General features: G+C 37.8%; 1 protein-coding gene across 1 annotated transcript in view; it reads right to left on the bottom strand.

Annotated features, from left to right (window-relative positions):
• Positions 1-13,246, bottom strand: part of CAMK4 (calcium/calmodulin dependent protein kinase IV) — a 108,231-nt gene extending 94,985 nt beyond the window's left edge. Inside the window, exons 1-2 of the mRNA XM_026865301.1 lie at positions 13,183-13,246; positions 2,966-3,147 (exon numbers count right to left, since the gene is read on the bottom strand). Of these exons, the coding sequence (XP_026721102.1) occupies positions 2,966-2,968 (3 nt within the window). The 5' untranslated portion in view covers positions 2,969-3,147; positions 13,183-13,246. The remainder of the gene's footprint in view (positions 1-2,965; positions 3,148-13,182) is intronic.
• Between the last annotated feature and the right edge of the window lie 554 nt (positions 13,247-13,800).

Here is a 13,800-nt window from a genome sequence, read left to right as displayed (position 1 = left end):
TCATTTATACACAGATTTCTGCAAATATGTTTGATAATTGTTGAACGATTTATGCAAACAAATTTCAGGCTATTAGGTATTCATGAACTGCTCATTTCAGCTGTTCACTATTTATAGTGTGATGGTGCTGTTACTACTGTTCCCAAAGCCGGGTGGAGGAGAACACTTAAGACACAAGAACAATGTGTAAATCAAAAGTACCTCTTTTTAGTTCAAAATAGTAACTTTTATAGGATTATTTAGAAAATTGTACTTGCCATTGTCTTGCGCATTCTGGCTTTCCATTTATACAAGTGAATCAAAAATTCTTCTCTCTTCTCAGTGAAAATTTATTAATCCAGTTGTCCCTTAGAAATGGAGAGCTATTAGGTGATAGGACATGTCCTATTATCCTGTATAACATTTTATCTTAAAGCTACTCAAATTTCTTTGGAGTCTGCAGCTGCACAATAAAGGCCTGGAATATGTTATGTCTACTATATTATTAGCCAAGTTCAATTTAAGCCTGCTGCAATTTAAGAAATTGCACATAAATAGTAATCTAGTTTACCCATCCTTCTCTGAATCAACTCACAGTTACAGATCCATGTGAACCTTCACTGTCACCCAATATAGATTTGATGCATTGGGGATACCATTACTATCGTAATCTCCACCACAGATATAAAATTATTCCTTATCATCAATGTACCAGTTTTGGCTAGTATAGAGGTTTTTTTTTTAATAATAACTTGTAAGGGCCTATGTTTTGTACTGGTGGTGAAAACATAATTGATAACACAGGGATGTTTTAGCTATGGCTGAGCAGTGCTTATGCAGCATCAGGGCCTTTTCTGCTTCTCACACTGCCCCAGGTCAGGGGTGGACAAGAAGTTGGGAGGGGACACAGCTGGGACAGCTGATCCCAACCAACCACAGGGATATCCCATACCATGTAACATAAAAGCTGGGGGAAGAAGGAGCAAGAGGGTATGTTCAGAATGATGGTGTTTGTCTTCCCAAGTAACTGTTATGTGTGATGGAGCTCTGCTTTCCTAGAGATGTCTGCTGATGGGAAGGAGTGAATGAATTCATTATTTAGCTCACTTGTGCATTTACTTATTCAACCATCTTTATTCCAGCCTACAAGTTTTATCACTCTTACCCTTCCAATTCTCTCCCCACTCCCCCTGAGGGAAGTGAGTAAGTGGCTGTGTAAGGGGCTAAGGCTGAGCTGCTGGCTGGGGTTAAACCACGACAATCAACTACAAGCTATATCATTCCATTTTGTAAGCAATAACATAAATAATGATCGGGGAAGGCATAGTTGTGTGTCTGATGATCAAATGAGACTATTTAGTTCAAAATATTTCAGATGGGATGAAATCATGATAATGCCAGGTGCACATTAAGTCTTGCATGTCTTCTCTGATGAACGACCCTGAATCTCTGGACCCACTGCTTAAATGACACCTGTACTAGGAGACTTGTAATCTCCTGATGATAGATAATTCTTCTGGTAGGTCAGCCCCAAACACTGATAATGAGGGGACCTGAAGTTACTTCAGTGTTGTTTGACATTATATAGAACTTGTAACTCTACACTTATGGGAACCATATAAATGACCCCATGCCCCAAAACAGCTTAAAATTTACAATTTATATACTTTATAATCTGAATAACACAGAAAACCAGTAGATCCTTAAAGGAAAGCAGGGAAGGAATCCCTTGTCAAAAATTTTCAGGGACTGAAAATGTAAAATATTTGATATAGTTGGAGGAGAATACAGACAAGCATGTAGAGATGGTGAGATGGTTAAGAGAGGTAGGAGACATGTGAAAGCAAGGTCTTATAAATGATCTAGCAAGCTCACTTCATAGATTAGAAACTGTGAGCTGAGATTCTTGTTAGCACTATGTGTCAACAAATAATGTTAGAATTTACAGGACTGTTTTTGTCCCTACATCACTCCAATCCCTATGGAGGATGTCTCAACTACGTTAATAACAGCACTTAATAACTTGACTTCTCTGTCAGGACCTATGAGCTGTGCTGGAAAAAAAGGACAAGTGACTGAGCAGGCTGAGAGCAGCAGGAACATACAGTGGCTTCCACCTGTGAATTCTGCACACAAGACCCTCAGAGTGCCTTCCACATTTGATCCTCTGTTCCCCAACAGTGCATACAATTTAGAAGAAAATGGAGGAAATGCTGAAAGGAGACAATTGTAAGCTATGTGAACTTGAACCAGTGAATATTTTAATTTCAGGAGACTTTCCTATGTCTCCCTTTCTGGGCAATGAATTCACATGCAGATGTGACAAATCACACAGAATCAGACCTAAAAAACACCTCTAATGTATAAGGTGTGATTTAGGGTGCAATTTTATTACTTAAAAGAAATAAACCTGCAACAAATCCCTGAAGACCCCATAGGTGCTCATATTTCTGCAGGCAAAATCTGTGGCTACTTCAGCTTTTGGTGAGCTCTAATGAGTGATGAGAAACTGTGACCTTCAACCTAATTTTTTTGAGGTCCTTCTTACAATCGCAATACTCTGACCATGCTATCATAAACTTTGGGATGAACAAGCTCTGTATAAACCTCAGTGCTAATAAAGCTGTCTCACTTTGAATACATATCACATATCCACTACATGGGAGGAAGAAGACCTGGCTTAAAACACACAAGTTCTTAGGTGACATAACACACAAGTTATAGTGGTATTACAGTGTGTCTGCCATAGGCTGCCTGACCAGGAAGAACAAGCGGATTAGGCCCTCTACAGACAGACAGCAGCAGCCTCACATTTGCAGACCCTGGTCTTCACGGGGAACTTCAACTACTCTGATATCTGCTGGAAGAGCAGGACAGCAGGACACAAGCAATCCAAGAGGTACTTGCAGCACACTGATAATAACTTCCTGATCCAAGTGACAGAGGAGCCAGTAAGAAGAGATGCTTTGCTGGACCTCATACTTACCATCAAGGAAGGGTTGTTCTGGGATGTGAAGATCAAAGGCAGTAACCATGAGGTGGTAAAGTTCAGGATCCTGAGGGCAGGGAGGACAGTGAAAAGCAAGATCACAACCCTGGACTTCAGAAGAGCAGATTTGGCCTCTTCTTAGAAAAGCTCTCCTTAGAAAAATCACATGGGATAAGGTCCTAGAAGGAAGGTAGGGTTCAAGAAAGCTGGTTAATATTCAAGGATCGCATCCTCCAATCTCAAGAGTAAACCATCTCAGTGAGTAATGTCAAAAATTTCAGGATGTCTGTGAGGATAAACAACGAGCTTCTGGCCAAATTCAAACACAAAGCATACAGAGCATGGAAGGGTAACCTGAAAGTAATACAGGAACATTGTCCAAGTGTAACCTGAAAGGAATACAGGAACATTGTCCATCCCATCCAGGGATGAAGTTAGGAAAGCTAAAGCCCAAATGGAATTGAGTTTGGAAAGGGATGTCAAAGGCAAGAAGGTAGTCTTGTATAATTAGACAAGTGACAAAGGCAAGGCTAGGACCTGCTGCTGAATGAGGCAGAGGACCTGCTGATGCAAGCCATGGAAAATGCTGAATGCCTTCTTCAACTCAGTCCTTACTGGCAAGACCAGCCTTCAGGAATCCCAGGCCCCAGAGACCAAGGGGAAAGGCTGGAGCAAGGAAGATGGACCCTTGGTGGAAGAAGATCAGGTCAGGGAAGACTTAAGCAAATTGAGCTTACATTAAGTCCATGAGCCCTGATGGGATGCAGTCATGAGTGCTGAGGGAGCCCTTCATTAAGGATCTGAATGATAACACAGAGTGCATCCTCAGCAGATTTGCTGATTACAAATGGGGAGGAAGGGCTGATATATCAGAGGCTCATGCTGACATCCAGAGGGACTGGGACAGGCTGGTGAAATGGACTGACAGAAACCTCATGCAGTTCAACAAGGGGAAGTGCAAAGTCCTGCACCTAGGGATGAACAACGTACAGTATACATGGGGCGCTGCCCAACTGGAAAGCAGCTTGGCAGAAAAGGACCTTGGCATCCCAGTGGACACCGAGTTGAATATGATCAGCATATGTGGCAGAGAAGGCCAACGGTATCCTGGCCTACATTAGAAGTGTTGTCACCAGATCAGGGGAGGTGTTCCTTCTCTACTCAGCACTGGCGAGGACACACCTGGTCTACTGCATGCGGTTCTGGGCTCCCCAGTACAAGAGAGATAAGGATATACTGGAGACAGTCCAATCAGTGAAGGGCCACCAAGATGATGAAGAGACTGGAGTGTCCCTCCTATGAGAAGCGACTGAGAGATCTGAGTCTGTTTAGCCTGGAGAGGAGAAGGCAGATTTTACCTGTGAAGTAAAGCATACAGGAGGTAGTTATTGATGTTTTATGAACTGTGGTACTAATTTCCTGTATACATATACTTCATAAATCTAGCTCCTAGACTCAATACCTTATGTGCTCTTCATCCATGGAACATGGAAATACTGACGTGTTTTCTCACTGTGGTGTTGTAGTTGAAACACAGTAATGGCCCAAAACCAGTAACTGAGATTAGGCATAATGGTGAAATTAATAATTTTCCCAGACTTTTGGCTTCTCTTTTGTAGAAATTAGGGCTCTCATCTGCAGGAATTAGGACTTTTCCCATAAATTCTTGAAAGCCATGTGACAGGGTTCTTCTGACTTTTAAAAATTTTCTTGTATTTTTACATTCAAATCCTATACCTACTATGACACTCAGTCCAGATACCTACAATTATTATCACAGTATTTCTTCTTATAGCACTACTCTTTTATCAGTGTATAAAGAGCTAAAACCTATATGAGTGTTACATATTTTGCAGACAAAATCTAAATTTATGCAGCCTGATCTTCCTGAGAGTACTGCTTAGAGGTCCTCAAAAGTTAGCATATTGTGTAATCTCTGCAATTCTAAAATACATTTGAAATCGGAATTCTCTCAAAAAAACTGTAAATGAAAGTGACTTGAATACCACAGGACTGAAATACAAAACAAACCATCTCATTTATGGTATTTCTTATTACTTATGGAAATGTTTCCAGCTGGTTTCAGCTATATCTACTGAAAACATGCCCAGCTGGAGTTTCAAACATCTGCTCATTCAATATATGAAAAATATAATGGAATAGCTTCTTGGAAACAAACAGCAGTATTTGAAGGCTGCTTAAAATGAAGGGGAGGAATAACAATGGATGTGGGGCAGGTTTTTTTACATTTGTAGGAAAACATGTTATTAGGGTGTTTTTTTAGTTTTTTTTTTTTTTTTTTTTTTTTTTCCTCTTAAGGAAGCCTTCCTTAAGTGTTTTGAGCAGAGAGTAAGTTTAGTGTGGCAAAAATTTGGGATGATCCTCATCCATACATACGAGTCCTGCGGCATCAACTGTCACAATATTTGGCTTAGAAAGCTGTACTGAACCTTAGTTCCAGTTTTAAAAGATGCTGTGACCAGGCGGTATATCTCATGGAGATCAGATGCTGGCTTCATGATTTCTCAAAGAAGCTTCTGTAACCAGAACCCACAGGTTGTGCTGCTTACACAGATGCTGTGCTAATTTCCACCTTTATTTTTCCATTCCTCCCTACATGTGGTCAGTCTTTCTCTTAAAGGACATAAGACAAAACACCCCTCAGCCAAAGAGAATATATTTTCTCTTTAAATACTCCAGTGTAACCAGTTTCTCAAGTGAGTACATGCTGATTACGGAGCTCTCGGTAAAATAAACCCTGTCTCTTATATACCTGTTAGATTTGTTTGAGTTACTACAGAGAACTCAGCTTCAGGCCAGAGGAATAAACCCAGGATGCTATATTTTAAGTTGTATGCTTTTATTGCAAGAGCTGAACTACCAGATCCAGAGAAAACACTATGGTTTATTATTTTTTGCCTTCTTCCTTTATTTTTTTTGTGCATGCAGCCAGTCTTCCCTCACTACCTTGCTCAACAGCATAGAACAAGCTCAATCTCACTCCCCCCAAATGAGTAACTGTCACAACTGTGATGTGGAACACACACTCCTGAAAACAGCTTCCTAAAATGTAGAGGGAGAAGATTTTCAGAGATCTTCAGCACAAGCCTCACAGACCAACCATATATGCAGAAGCCTTGACTTCCCTGCAGTACAGCTCCATCAAATGGATGTCTCCACATTTCTTTACCAGGCTGTAAGTAATGAAGGGTTTCTGAGAAGGAGGACTATAATCTCAGGATAGCCTAATATTTACCTCTGCACTTCTGCTCAGTCCTTTTGCAGGGTTGTGTCTTTGCTTTAGGGGTTAAATATATCCTTACACAGCCACATATTTCATCCCTTTTCTCATTTGCCTCTTTACATTTATGTGCACTCTAGGCACAGAAAGCCCCTCTAGGCTTTCTTAAAGCCATGGAGAAGACAAATCACTGAAAACTGGAAAGCAAAATGTGCATGGATGGAAGAAAATGTACAGCTCATATTGTTTCACAGAAGTTCCTGTTAAGTTATTCAAAGCTAAACGTGTGTCACTTGGGGTTGGTTTTTGGTTTTGGGGGGTCTTTTTTGTTTGATTTTGTTTTTACTGAATTAATCATGTAGGGGCTGTTATTTAGTTTCTCAGAACTACATGTTCAACAATGCAGTGTATACAGTAGATTGAGCTTCCTTGAACTGCATAAAGAGTTGAGCTTTATGTTTTCCTTTTTTATTAGCTGTTCTTTGTATTTCTGGAAAATAACCTGTGAAATTAGTGTTAGCTAGTTACCTATAAATTAAATGGAGTAAGGAAAAAAGAGATACAATACATATACATCTCTATTCTTACAATCTGAACCCTAGGTATGACTTAGTCAGGAGGAGCACAGCAATTCAATCTAAACAGTGACAGGTAAAAAATACTGTTCTATAATTAAGCAATTTTACACATCACCTGCACTACAACAGGATACAATACAATACACTGTAATGCAGATGACATGTTAAATAACTTCATGTATGTAGGACAGGCTTTTTCCAATTGTAGAATGGGATTTTTTCCTTTACTCAAGGATGTCCTGTCAATACAGACAAAAGCCACTTTTTTCTTTCCAAGGACTAAATCAGCGTATTACAAAGCTGATTTTCAGTAAAATCCCCACCTTCACTAACTGGTGTCTGATTTCATAGCTTCTAAAGCAAAAAAACTATTGGTATCTTACTGCAGGAAAAAAAAAAATCAGTTTTCTGTTCTTTTGTAGGAGATTTATGTAAAATTATCTTTCTTGTTCTTTAGACACTATGCATTTTATGGATTTATCTTTTACTTAAAATCCCCTTCTTTTGGAATTTAGTGAGTCAGCCTTTGGAAGCCAGATTCCCCATACATATGAGGGAAAACTGGATATAAACAGTGGAAAACTCAAAGCCTTACTGCCTTAATTCTTTATTGAAAATAATTTTGACTGAAATTTTTTTTTCATCTTTCAGAAGAAACATAACAGTGTGAAGTGCACTTGAATGAGATGATGATATGGATGACAAAAAATGAGCAAACCAGAAAAATAATCTACATATATAATAGCTGGTACTGCAGATGGAGTGGTAATTAAGGAATTACCATTTCCCAATAATTACCAAGCAATGGCATGTGTGGTGTGTGGATGTGTGAATGAATAACAGAAGAGAATGTGTGAACTAGCTGACATAAATAGACCTTTTTAATGGTGAGTACTGATGTGCAGCTGACTGTTTTCACGTAGACTTATATACAGCACCATTCTTTTTCCTTTTTGGAAAAATCGAAAATTAGAATATCCACATTAATACAATGTGATAATGAATAACAGACTCGTGATGGAAAACTGACCTTAAATTTACATATATATGTAAATATATTACAAACATTTGTAATCTGGAGAAAAAAGAATACTGTCATAGCACTTCATACAAATTGTATTATGTCAGATTCTTGCTTTCTCTGTGAACCAGGTATATTGGCTAAACTTCATCGTTCTCAGGTATCAGTCAAATAAGGATGCTGACAATTACTGCAACACAGGAGATATATATGTCTCATTATAAAGTCTATAGAGAAACAGGCATATGGACGCAGGAAGCACTCAAATTGTAAATCCCAAAGGCCACATGGGAGCAAATGGAAACTTTCATTTTATAGCTACATACATATTGTTCTCCAAAAGTCAGTAAAATACCTATTTACTAATTCTATCTCCCAGTGTGATACACAGTCCCCACCCAACTCTGTGGCACTTGTATTGTCAGTCAATTGGAAGGCTTAACCAAAACCAGCACTCCTCCAAGAAAACAGATCAAGTATTTGCATGAGCTTCTTCATTATCACTTAATACCAGCAATTCACTGCAACACAAAATGAAAAACCCAACCAACTATACTCTCTGTATACTTTATAATACATATGTACATGTTACAGTGTGTGTAAAGAAATAATTGTATATATGTGTATATAATGTGTGTGTATATGTACACATATATGTGTATATATATGCAAACATGAATGAAATTGAGACTTCTTATGTATGCCTTTATAGACTGTTACAATCTGCTTCAGAGAGATATCCAGTCCCACTTATCCAGGAGAGAAGCCTCTTACCTTTACATTTGCTCATGCTCCTCTCTGCTCCACAGACATAAACTATTTGTTGTTCTCAGACTAACTGATTAGTATGAGTAGATTAATCCCAGAACAACTATTTCCACCATATGTGTTGCCTGAAAACTGTTGCTCTGTTTCTGATCTGACAAAGAGTTCATGTGCCTGAACATTTGTCTGATTTAGAACATCAGCAAGTCTGCATGAAGAATTCTGCTTCACAAAAACTGGGTTTAATTAATGTGCTGAGAAAGTATTAGTTAAGCATCACAAACCCTGTGAGGGGTGGATGCCCACACATGAAAAAAATGAAATGAGAATTCTCCAAAATATTCTCTGTACTTTCATGCCTCATTGACTGAAACACAGAGGGCCTAATATTTCATAATAACTACTCTTAGGGGACAGTACCTATCCATTAAAACCTAGGAATATTAACCAGACTATCCTTCAAAGCATTAACAACAAGCAAATCAAATAACTATTATCTAATTTTTATGGATGAGAAAGTTGAAACCAAAACAAATACTTTCACCAATGGCACAGGCTGAATCCAGGCTCCAGCTCAGTATCCTGCTCCCCTTTCCAGAAAGTGTGTTGCTTTATTGCAATGGCAGCTCTCAAATTAATTCAGTTACAATTGTTAGTGCTCGGTAGACCTGTAACATAGTCAGGCATTTCATGTCTTAATTTAGAAACCATGGAACAGGGGCAATCTGTTCTCTTCACTATTTTTAAAGCAACTTGTCTAGACTCAGGTAGGAAATTTAAGGCAGAGGTGGATCTAATTTCTTGGAAGGCATTCACCTGTGCAGACTATGAGACAATCTCCAGGCTCGCCCTGGTTCATATGCTGCCTAGCTTTCTCAAAACACACCAAAAGGAGGCAAAGGTCTGCAGAGGAAAGGTTTCATTTCATAAATAGCCCATAAATATGTTCGCTCCCTTAAAAAATCTTGTGTTCTTCCAATGCGATCATGTGCTCTATGTTGTTTGCAATAACTGTTCCAGAAATGACTGCTTGTAAATCTCACATAATTTTAAATTCTTTTTTTAAGGGTAGTACCAATCATATTTGTAAAGTGTATCCTAAAGATACTTCATTTTTCTTAAGCCATCAAGCAGAGGTAAACTGTGTCGTGAAAAAGCAAAGCAAGGTCATATTTGCAATTGTGAGTGTAAAAGTTCATCATTGTATTGTGTTCATTTGATGAGTTTTTCTGATCATGCTACATGATCTGCCTTTACTTCTTTCTCGCTTCATGAAATGGATTTCCCCACAAAGAAATTACATGATTCAAACCTTTATATTTACTACCTGTGTGGAATTTAAAAGATCTGCTAAACAGAGCAAAAACCAAATATTGAGTATATAATGCAATCCTACATTTCAGTTATGCTCAGGAACTGAGCATAAAGGTTGGATGAGCAAATCAAAGGCAATAATTTAGCATGCTTATTAACCTGCCGCATAGATATTTTATAAACATATTTCTTTTTGTATCTGTTAGGAGCGATTCCAAATTTAATTTCTTATACATTATCTGAGAGGTTTTTTCCCACAATTACATACATCAATTTTTCTTTGAACCTCTTTAGCCCTTCTAACAGTTGTCTTTTAGCTGCTCTGGAAATTATGGTCCTAATTTGCCTCTCAGTTTCCTCACTTTGACAGACACTTCAGGAGTAAGAACAAGAAATGTTATTTGAACTAAATTTTATTCACCAAAAGTGTAACTTAAAGAGTTCAACAGTACTCCTAAATTTGGGCTGAATTTGACAAAAGCAAAATAAGGAAATGAAGAATTCTGTTTCAGTAGTTTTGAACCATCATAAGAGAATTTTTCTACTCCCTTTGAAATGGTATAAAACTGTAATTAATAGTTAAACATGATTAAACATCTAAAGTGAAATAAAATATTCCCAGAATATTATTTTATTGACAAAAAAAGAGGTTTGTATAAACATGTTTTCTCCTGTTTCTCTTTGTTGGCTTAATGAACAATCAGAAAAAAAGCCAAATAGAAATGAGTAAATAATCTAAGGATACTATCTTTAAGTTAAATGGTGAAGAAATATTAGTTATATATTATTCACATCTCTCCACAAGTGTGTATTCTCAGCACTGGCTGACTTGTCTTGCCCAAAATTTTATTTGCTATTAAATGAGAATGCATTAGTCATGCAAAATCAAAAAGTAATCTTATTATTTAAATTAAAAAACACTGAAAGGCATTTTATGTTTATTTCAGTCTGTTTCTAGCACACAACTTCAACCCAAAAGGATAATTTATTTCTTATATGAGCTGTTCCCATGGGACAAAAGTAATAATTTCTGATGCTTCGCTTCAAATTAGAGTCCTGTAGTGATCAGCATTCCCATTTTTGGAGCTTCCAGCCAGCCACTAGACTCCTAATCACACATCACTTGTTATCACTTCCAGAACAAGCTGGACCACTCTCACCCTATATCTACAGGCACTCTTTCTCAGTAAGTCTTGTTTGGTGCAGTTTTTAAAGTCAGCCAGTTTGAATGGAAAAATCAAGAGTATTTGCTCTTTCACCATCTTCCTTTGTTTTCTAATTTCCTGTGCTCTTCAGAGCTCCCTTATGTGCATTTAAGAAAGGAAACTGAAGAAATTGCATGCTGCATCAAAAGCAGAACCACAGAATCATCTAGGTTGGAAAAGACCTTGAAGATCATCTAGTCACAAGGTCTTCTCTTCTTCTCCCATCACTTTTCCCCCACTATTGAACTGCCATCTGTTTTTTCTAAATGTTTAAAAAAAGCCAACAGGAAACAAGCTGATCAACATTTTGGTATATGATTTGGCCCACACTTGGTTATTTTTACACTGAGATACTCTGAGCAAAGATCAGGCCTCCTGCTGTGGAAGCACTGTAACACACAGTTAGTTTTGTCTCTGTGATAATAATTATGTCTCCAAATTGGAACAGAGCTACAGTAGCTCATGGCACACAGACACAAGCAATAGCACATCCTTAAAGTACTGACTCTCATGTTCTCAATTACACAAATAAGCTCAGTTGTGTAACAAAATCACTTGTTTTCGTAACAAAACATCCCAAAGTGTGTCAGTTATGCTAGCAACAACTCAGTTCCATGAACTGCTTAACCACACTGCTAATATAATCAAGGCTGCAATAAGCCAAGCTACTGCTGCTTACAGCAAACAACTTACTTAACCATATACTTTATATTATTCTTGCTTGCCATTTTTCCTACACTTAAAAAAAAAAATCCATGCTACAGTAGATCTGCCAAAAGTCTAAACTGACTAGTTTCAGACACAAATAGATGGATCTAGTATTATGTGGCCATTGTGAACATGAATTAATCTCCACGAAAAAAAAAAAAAAGGCAACATTATTTTTAAGTAACATCATTCTTCCTAGTGCATTTCATAATGAGAACTGTAAGGAAGTATACTCCTAAAACATGATGGGAATCGCTGGCACAAAGAACTGATAAAAACTGAAAAATTAACTTCTCTACATTTCCATAGGAAAGCTAGAGCATAGGCTGCAACAATGCAATCTCCTCACACACTCTGCTTCCTCCAGTGCACCAGATGCAAATAAATTCAAAAGCAGCACACACAACTGAATTTCTGTGCCAGTTTAAACTCTGGCTTACTTTCAAAGATGACAAATTAATGCCAACATTTTACTCACGTGGAACCCACTCATTATTTCTTGTACAGAGACTACCCGTTTATTCAACATTTAGACTTGTTTACGGCTACCCACCCACCAATATGTTGCTACATGTGAACATTCTTGAACTTTATGGAATAATGGATGATTTAACACTGGAATAAACTGAATCAAAACCACTCATGAATAAAAATCATGTCCATGCTTCACAGCTTGCTTGCTTCCTCTCAAATTTCTCTTCCCCTCTTAGTAACATGACCTGCTCTACCCTATCCCCCATGCTCTCTTTCTGCTTGAGTCTCTCAATCCATTACTAGCCTTTCCTCTCTAATCTCTCTTCATGTATTCCACCATCTATTTTGTAACACACACAAAAATAGCTATGGTAGAACTGTGACATATACGGAGTTCTAAAAATAAGTGATGTCTCAACTGGTTCTCTTGCAATTTGGTAGGGGATAAAAACTTCCACAAAATATTTAATTTTACTTGAGTTTTAACTGGTGTTTTAATCAGTTTCTGAAAAAGATAAATCATGTAATGATTTTTTTTTAGCAAAATCATGTACTAAGCAAAATTACAGAAATCACAGAATATTTAAATTATTCAGAACCTGCTTCTTTTCCATAGTGAAAGAAATGACTTTTTGTCTACAAAGTTTTGCTCAAATCTAAATCTATATAAACAACACCAGATGAATGCATAAGCAAGATTTGTGGGGATAAGGCAATCACAACAGAGTACTGTTACCATGAAAAGCTGTTTTAATGATGAGGAGCAGAAGAAGCTCAGTCACAGAAAACACAAGCTTAGCAGGGTCCTTAATCTAGTCCACACAAAGAAACTGCACCAAAAAAACCCCAGAGAAAATCTGAAACATATACCAAAGCAAAGCAAAACAAAACAAAACAAAACGACTTACTGTCTTCTTCAACATTTTGATGGCGTAAGGTTTCTGGGTCCCTTTCTGCCTGCATCTGTAGACAATGGATGTAGCCCCACTAAATTTAAAATAAAAAAAAAAAAAAAAAAAAAAAGGAAGAATAGTTGTACATACACTTCTTCGAATATGTCAATAAACATAATTACCTAGCTGAAACTACATTTTTTACTCCTCCCAGTTTGGTCAAAATACATCATGTTTCCCCACAGATGCAACCAAAAAAACCCAGCGTAAAACTGTTCTCTTAAAACTGTGAACTTCAGTGGTTATTCAGCTAATAGAACTTGAAAGAGCTCAAGATGCCCCTTGTCACTTCTCTTCTGCCTCCTGACACATCCTGTAAATTTCGTCAGGGTAGCAAGGAATGTAATCTTGCCCCAAGCCTGTGACAACATATCTTGTCTTTGTTAAGGCAATCCATCTGCAACACTTAGTTGCACCAGTTTTTTTTACTGACTGTTGACGACAGTAATGGGGAGTGAGACAGAAAATAAGAAGCAGTTACTGTGCCGCTCCCTGCCCAGTTGCCCAAACAGTCAAATTTGGCACCAGATGGCGTAAGCAAACTCCTGGTTAAATCAGTGGAAACTGGTGGGG

Source organism: Athene cunicularia, assembly GCF_003259725.1.
Source record: "Athene cunicularia isolate RWA chromosome Z unlocalized genomic scaffold, athCun1 chrZ_part1, whole genome shotgun sequence".
NCBI classification, from domain to species: domain Eukaryota; kingdom Metazoa; phylum Chordata; class Aves; order Strigiformes; family Strigidae; genus Athene; species Athene cunicularia.
The sequence above is the reverse complement of the archived record's forward strand: the minus strand, read 5'-3'. Positions and strand labels throughout refer to the sequence as shown.